Here is a 7,956-nt window from a genome sequence, read left to right on the forward strand (position 1 = left end):
TTCAATCCAAGCAATCCATGCTTCATTTCCTATAATTGTGTGTGCACAGTATGTGAGTCTCAACATAACTATCTGTATGTGTATCTTGCAGATGGCAGCCCCCGCTGCTATAACTCCTCAGATCTTCTTCTGAACTCCACTGCCTGGTTTGCTAACAACATCGGATTCTTCATCACTTTCATTAACCTCGCTGACCTGCAGTCATTCCTACCAGGAAACATGGTAACATACTAACACACACAGACACACACACACACACACACACACACACACACACACAAACTCACACACCAACAAACAAACATACCTGTAATCATACATGTTAGTCATTCAGACATTTACACACATGATTATTTCTGCTCATCTACATATAATGTATTATCTACCTAACACAACACACACCCATAGTGACGTATTAATGTGTGTGTTTTATTGTGTCCTTTAGACGAGTGTGTTCCTGCAGAACGCAGAAAATCTTCAGCTGTTCAACAACCCAGGAATTTCAGCCAGTGTCCTGGAGTACTACACAACAGAGTTATACATCCAGAATCCTGACTTCAGCCCACTCGGGTAACACTCCACACTAACAACTATTGTTAACTATAAATTCTATTTATTCATCCAGCCTCATCAATTCAACCCCCTTAGGTAACGGACTACATACAAGGATAAATATCTTTGTACGCATTTTTAAAAGGTTGTTTGCGATCTTATAGATTGCCAGCTGAGCTGCTGTGTCGAACTCCTTCCTCCATGTTTGTTCATCTGGGAGATGCAGACATCAAGACTATCCTGACGAGCATCAACAACTTCTGCACAGAAATGAATCCAGAGGTGATCAATCAATGAGACCCTGTCAGTCAGTTATTCTGTCAAAGTGCAAGCTAACTATAATCCTCTTCTCCTCTCAGGTCACAGCGGTGCTGGTAGCAAAGTTCCCCAGTGTATCTGCATCCACCATCCAATCTTTGGGCAGCCAGTGTGTGGGCCTGACTGTGGGCCAGATAAGCTCCACCCCCTCCAGTGTGATAAACAGTGCTCTGTCTACACTCAGTAACATCAGTGGCTGGGACCAGGGCCAAGTGAATGCCCTGATCCAGAGCATCATTAGTGCAGGCTTTAATGTGAGTGTACACTGTACACTTGTCAAGAATGTCAGTCTACGATACTGGAAGCGAGACCAAGTCTGTTTAGAGCAATTTCACCAAATCCCCCTGTAAAGAACAAAATTGTATTACTGTTCAAATACTAACCAACTACACTGTATATAAAGAAAAGTGCTGTAAGTTAAATACTCCCTTAAATACTCCCTGCGCTCAGATCCAAAACAGCAGATTCATATTTTTTCTTTTTTAAAGTTGAAGATCTGATTGTTTTGCCTCACAGATCAGCAGTGCCTCCTCTCTGGAGTCCCTGGGAACACTCATCGGCGGCGTTCCCTCTGCAATCATCTCCATCATCCCATCGTCTCAGCTTCTGTCTTTATCGCAGAATCCAACATTCATCAATAACATTCTGTCAGCACCAGTTATTCTGCAAAAGACATTTGTCCAGAAGGTATTCTCTCTCTTACACACACAGAACACACACACACACACACGCACACACACATGCAAAATACATTACAGCACATTACTGAAATGGAGATTTACATTACTGTTTTCTATATCAGTTTATTTTAATTTAATACCAATTCTTTGTTAAGAATGCAGTTTGTTTAGTCTGGAAAAGTTGAAGGTCTGCTCCCACACTTTCTCCCAGGTAATCTCTGTAGACCAAACTGAAGTGCTACAGAATGTTCCGGATGCACTCGTGATGTATATTCCACTTGTTCTACTGACCTCACTGAGCTCTGTTGACATTTCACTCATCAACAACAAGAGCTGGAGTCACGAACAGGTAACTGAACAGACCTACATTGTCAGAGAAATGTAAATCACTTTGTTATACTGAAAACCTAGAGTAACATGGCTTGACTGTGATCACAGCACTTACAGAGGTCTGAATTCCTGTCAAGTTTGGATCTCAGGGTGTAAAACGCATCAATAAAATTTTGAATTCTTTGTTTGATTTTACCAGGCTATGATGTTGTTTGGTGCAGTGGCCAATGCCAGTGATAATCCAGAAGAGTGAGTTAGAAACACACACACACACACACACACGCACACACATACACAAACACACACAGCCTGACTCGCTTACATAGGCAGTGTAAATAACCACTGGGTGAACAATCCAGATAACGCATATGATTCTGCCAGAGTCCAATAAGATGTTGCGTTTTGGTTCATCAGTGTGTGTATGTCTGTGTGTGACTGTGTGTGTGTTTCTCCCCACAGTCTGTCAGCATCAATACTGCAGGGATTCTCCTGCAGCTCAGTTCAGACTCTCCCACAGCAGAAAGCCAAAGATCTAGTGAAAGCCTGTAGACCCCGTGCAGGCAGAGACAAGGTCCTCCTGAAAGAGGCTCAGGTACATACACTCTGATATTCATTCACATTCCGCACACAGTCTGAAACACAGGTAGCAAGTGGACCCAAACTTTTACTGGTACCTGAGATACCACACAGTCACGGTGCGTTTTGTGTTTCAGCTGACCTGCATGTACAACTACGTGAAAGACGATCCATTTGTTAGCTTTACTGACGTCCCCTCTGATATGCTTCTGTACTACAGGTGTGTAACACGTTCACATACACAATGTACCGTATATAAAAGATAAGGCACACTTCCCCTGCATTCCCAATTTTCAAATATCTGAGGTTAAGAATATGGGTCATATGCTATCTGTAATGTGTGTGTGTGTGTTGTAGCTATGAGAAGATACAGAAGGAGAACTGTCGGTCATATTTCTCTGCCCTGGGCAGAGCAGATTTCTCCGTTCTTTCCCACGGCCTTGACAAAAAGACCATCCTGTTCAATGATGCAAAGGACTGCCTGGTAAAACATACACAATAACATGTTCATAGACCAACACTCAATATTAGCACTTAAATATTACGGAAAACAAGTCACCCAATCTTTCAATCAATTTGTGTCTCATGAAATTCCAATGTTGAAATATACATTTACAGCATTTATCAGATTCCCTTCTACAGAGTGACTTACATTAGTGCTTTGTGCCCTATCAAAAACATATATTAATACGGTAATTCACTATGTCTATGAATAGGAAGTAAGAATACCATTCAGCTGAAACTGTATTGGTGGTTAGTACAGAATAAAAAACAGAGACAAAAGACAAGGGATTTGTTTAATGGAAGTTTTAATACAAGGGCTTGGTGAAGAGTTGGGTCTTGAGTTTTTTTTTGTTTGAAGACAGCCAGTGAGTATGGTAGAGAGTGGTCTGTGATAAGTGCCTTCAGGTATGCATGTGCTTGTCCGTTTTTGTCTTTGTGTTTTAAATCTGATGCAGTAGCAACAGAAAGCCATTGGAGGGAGCAAGGTTGAAAACAAGTCTGGCAGCTGCACTCTTGATCAGTTGCAGGGGGCGGGTGGTATGCAGTATGCAGGGGCAGAACTGCGACATTCAGTAGTCCAGTCTCAAGATGATGAGGGAATGAACAAGCACCTGAGTGAGCTTTGTGGATAGAAATGGCCTCAAGATCCTCCTGATGTTAGCAGTCAGCTTAGCAATATGAGTAGTGAAGGACAATTGATTGTCCAGAAATACCCCAAGGTTGCATGCATTGTGAGATGTTGACATCTGAGAGTTGTCCATGGAGATCTCAAGATCTTGATGTGGGCATGCATCTCCACAACAGCAACGCTCTATGCAACACTCTTGCTGGGATTTAGTTTCAGCTGATGAGCTGCCATCTACTACATGCTCTATTCAGAAAAATGATTGTCTAAAGGAGGAAAGGAGACATCAAGTGTCATCAGCATAGCAGTCATATGAAAATCCATGTGAGCAAAGTTCAATTCCGACTGTGACATAGAACAACAATAGAATGCTTTTGGGTGGTTCCCAGATCAGGAATTGTACTCAGGTTTGCTGACCTCTAAATACTGAAAAGAAAGTTTTGGGCATAGAGGGTGCGGTGATAGAAATCGCTCAAACACTCAGGAGACAGTAAACTGTCTTGAGGCAAACGCAACATTTCAGACAAGAACTCCAAATCTCTGAGATCATAATTCAACATGTTCAAACATAAGACAGTCAGAGATCTTGACACTAAACATTGGAATCCTCACAAGGACCCCCGTTCTTACAGATTCTGCGTTTTAATGTGACACTCCTTCATGGTTTTTGACATTGTAGGGTATATCTGGTGTGAGCCTGACCAGTTATCAGGTGGAGGTTCTGGGGAATATGGCGTGCACACTGGACCCCTCCTACATCCAGAACTCTCACCCTCTCATTTTGGAGAAACTGAAGAACTGTGGAGATCTTTCTGATTCTCAGATCACTGCTGTACAGTCTTTGCTCCTCAGTGGGAACACCGCTTATGGGTGAGACAGAGATTTTTGCAGATCAGTGCATACCTTTGAATTTGGTTCAGCTGTAGAAAAATATTTCTGAACCGTCACTGCATTTAAATTGTTCTAATAATGTTAGGCTTGGTGTTAAAATGGCATAAACCAAATGAAATGATTTGTGTCTATAACTGTATTGTATTAGATATGAATAAGATCTCATAGACATTTTTTTTTAAATCAGTTATCCCTCAACGTGGAATGAGCAGACCGTGGAGCAACTCAGCATCCTGGCTGTCTATTTCAAGTCAGACCTCTGCAACACACTTAGCTTTGTATGTAAACCTGTTCAGTTTTAAATTTGCGCTTGTGATTGATTTATTGACCCAATGTTAGACCTTTTGGGACTAATTTAATGTTATCTCTGTGTGTGCGCATTGTTGAAGAATGTAAAGAGGAAGTTCTTTTCAGTCCTGAGGAGGCAGAAGATCCCGATGAAGAAGCTAAGGACATTCTTTACAGAATGCAACTCAGAAAGTGCTACAGGTAACAGTACTTTACAGTGTAAAAAGCACTGAGATACAGGGATATATTTTGGATTCTGTCCTTCAGTGATTAACTTTGTTCTGTGTCTAACAGTGAGCAACATCACAGCGGTGACAATTGCAGATGCGTCGTTTCCTTTCGGCTTTAACTCCACCCAGTTTGATCTGTATCTGGACATCGCTGTCCTGCAGAACAACCTGGCAGCCATCACTGAGAAAGTGGTGGACACCAGCTTCCAGACCGTCATTCTGAACAAGTTAAACCAGGTCAGCAGCACTGAACACTGTGACACTGGGACTCTTTAGCACTACAGTAGCACTACACGAAAGAGGAGGTTGTTTGTGCCTTTCAGTCATAAAATTCTGACATTACTGACAGTGTCGGTTTAAATATGATACTTGCATATTGTATGTTTTGAAAATGTACCCCTGTAAAACAGGGTTTGTTTTTGTGTTGTGAGTTTAATGTCTGTCTTTGTGTGTATGGTGGATTCACCCACACAACATTTTGGACAGTGTGTGTTAGGTGGTATATAATAAATTGTTGATTTTGTGTGCATGTGTAGATTTACCCATCAGGCCTTAATGATGGTGTGCTGCAGCTACTGGGTTCCGCTTCTCGTGTGGCCACTATTGATGACATTAGCAAGTGGAACATTACCATAATTGACACACTGTCCTCTTTGATGGACTCAAATGATGGACTCTGGGAACCAGAAAAGGTAATAGAAGGGTGTGTGTGTGTGTGTGTGTGTGTGTCTTAGACCTGTAAAAAATTTTTTGGATTGATTACTACTGTGGGTACAACCACAGTGTTGTCTTCATGTGTATTACAACCAATTTGTGAATTAAGACCATGTTTTCAACACCTCTGGGAGAGACAGAGAAAGAGATTGAGATCGTCTGAGATCCTTCAAAGAAAGTGAGACAATATCTGCCATCCTTCATAGAGGGTGAGAGGGATTATCTATGATCCTTCAGAGAGGGAGAGGGAGAGAGAGAGATCGAGAGAGAGAGAGAGAAATTTTAGAATGAAGGGAAGTGTTTACTTTTCCTACAGTTGGTGTAGAAGAAGAAGGTGGAGCTCCAGGTCTGGTCTTTATCTTAAACTTAAAGTATGTCAGAGTTTGTTTAAACCAGTAATAGATCAAAACCATACTAGTTAAGCATTTTCAATCCTCAGACACTGATGTGCTTGCTACTAGAATAATGTTTGTGTATTTTGTAGAGTAAAGCGGTTATTATGAGGTATCTGAGCATGGGGAATCGCTCTCTGGGAAGTGCTGAAATAAATGCAGTTGGTTCCAACATCTGTACTTTAAACATCAGTGTACTGGAAAATATCAATGCTGATAGCCTAAAGTAAGTACAAACTCACAGGTACATACATACACAAACATGGATGAATAAAGAGATTTGAGAATAATTTGAGTGCATTACTGCTCATATAGTTTACATTTTTTTCTCTATGCAGGGAGGTCCTGTTTCCAGATCTTTCCTCATGTACCATCGAACAGAAATCCGCTCTGTACATCACAGCCAACACTTCATTCAGCAATCAACGCAGCAAAGCATACTACCAAATTATGAGACCTTACCTGGGTAAAACAATCATCCACATACACAGAAATACTAAACACACACAGGTGTAGTGTTTTAGAACAGCAGTAGTTGGATTGAATGAAAAGTAGCTGCACAAACGCATGCACATATGCACACCCGCATGCACCCACCCACCCACCCACACACACACACACACACCCACCCACCCACCCACACACACACACACACACACACACACACACACAGACACACACACCATGAATTTAGTTGTTAACGTGTGTGTGTGTATAGGTGGAGCTCCTGTGGAGGGTATACAAGCTCTTTCTACCCAGAACATCAGTATGGACATCACCATATTCATTAGTCTGGACCCTGCTGTTCTCAAGGTATAAAACATTAAATGAACATAGTGGATGCTTGAGTTATAAGAAGTAAAATAAAGAAAACTGCAGATGAACTTGATGAAAACTGTTTTTGTGTGTGCCAGATCCTGAATGTGAGCACAGTGAGGGATCTAATGGGGGTAAACATAGCTGATCTGAAGCTGTTTGAGAACTCCTCAGTGGTTCAGTCCTGGGTGTCACGACAGAACCAATCTGATCTGAACACACTGAATCTTGGCATCATCAACCACAACCCTTGTTATGGTGTAGACAGGTGACCTTTTTAATCAAATGAAAAACGAGCAAACTTTATAGAGAACGTTTTTAGTAGATGTATAACATTATTCTTTTTTTCTTGATAGCGAGTTCGCATCTGGAAATGTTTCTGCAGTACTGTGCAACTTCAGCATTCCTGCCTATGCCTGTTCATCAGTGAGTCCTCTATGAACAAAATCCTCTCCTCAGGTTCAGTCCTTTTATGCAGAAGATGAGTTGACCACAGAAACCTCTGTTTCTTGTCTTTCAAGGTTAATGCTCATGATCTGGCCACACTGCTCACATGCAAACTGACAAGCAGCCTGAACTACTCTAAAGACGCTTGGAAGCTTTTCTTCCAGAATTTTTCTGGACCTTTGGATGATGTACTGGACAGGTTTTCACACATGGTATGAAAATTTGATTGGCGCTGTAGCAAAAAAAAACAAAAAACATTTGTGCACAGCTATGCACTGAAGTATGTAATCATTCATGTAGACCCACAGCAGCATTCGGTCTGACCCAAATATATATAAGGAAATTAGTTGTTTAAGTTAAGCTGATGTATTCTCCACCATAATAAGAGAATAAAAAGATCAGCTCAGAAGTGGAAATTTGTAAACTTAATATTTTAATAGCTGATCAACTATTCGTAAGTTGAAATGAGTGTATTTATTAATTGTGTATGGGATATTACCTCCGTGGCCACCGGCAATAATATCCTAAATATAGTGACAAGCTATATTAAGAGCACAGTAACAAGATCGGCAGTTTAAGGCAGTAAATTTGCA

General features: G+C 41.2%; 2 protein-coding genes and 1 long non-coding RNA gene across 3 annotated transcripts; all 3 read left to right on the top strand.

Moving 5' to 3' along the window:
- The first annotated feature begins 107 nt into the window (after nt 1–107).
- On the top strand, nt 108–753 carry LOC128318788 (uncharacterized). Its single transcript, XR_008302225.1, has 3 exons — nt 108–222; nt 446–570; nt 717–753. It is a non-coding gene; the product is annotated as an uncharacterized LOC128318788 (long non-coding RNA).
- A 54-nt stretch (nt 754–807) lies between these two features.
- Nucleotides 808–2,808, top strand: LOC128318787 (uncharacterized). Its single transcript, XM_053236662.1, has 6 exons — nt 808–1,124; nt 1,387–1,557; nt 1,762–1,899; nt 2,080–2,129; nt 2,340–2,472; nt 2,594–2,808. The coding sequence occupies exons 1-6, from the start codon at nt 846–848 to the stop codon at nt 2,720–2,722; spliced, it is 900 nt and encodes a 299-aa protein (XP_053092637.1). The 5' UTR covers nt 808–845; the 3' UTR covers nt 2,723–2,808.
- Nucleotides 2,809–2,829: 21 nt separating this feature from the next.
- Nucleotides 2,830–7,569, top strand: LOC117597905 (mesothelin-like protein). Its single transcript, XM_053236663.1, has 11 exons — nt 2,830–2,940; nt 4,265–4,455; nt 4,664–4,754; nt 4,866–4,965; nt 5,059–5,231; nt 5,531–5,686; nt 6,193–6,326; nt 6,439–6,566; nt 6,819–6,913; nt 7,015–7,342; nt 7,438–7,569. Exons 2-10 carry the CDS (start codon nt 4,316–4,318, stop codon nt 7,186–7,188), a joined length of 1,191 nt encoding a protein of 396 aa, XP_053092638.1. The 5' UTR covers nt 2,830–2,940; nt 4,265–4,315; the 3' UTR covers nt 7,189–7,342; nt 7,438–7,569.
- The last annotated feature ends 387 nt before the right edge of the window (nt 7,570–7,956 follow it).

Source organism: Pangasianodon hypophthalmus, chromosome 9 (assembly GCF_027358585.1).
Source record: "Pangasianodon hypophthalmus isolate fPanHyp1 chromosome 9, fPanHyp1.pri, whole genome shotgun sequence".
NCBI classification, from domain to species: Eukaryota; Metazoa; Chordata; class Actinopteri; order Siluriformes; family Pangasiidae; genus Pangasianodon; species Pangasianodon hypophthalmus.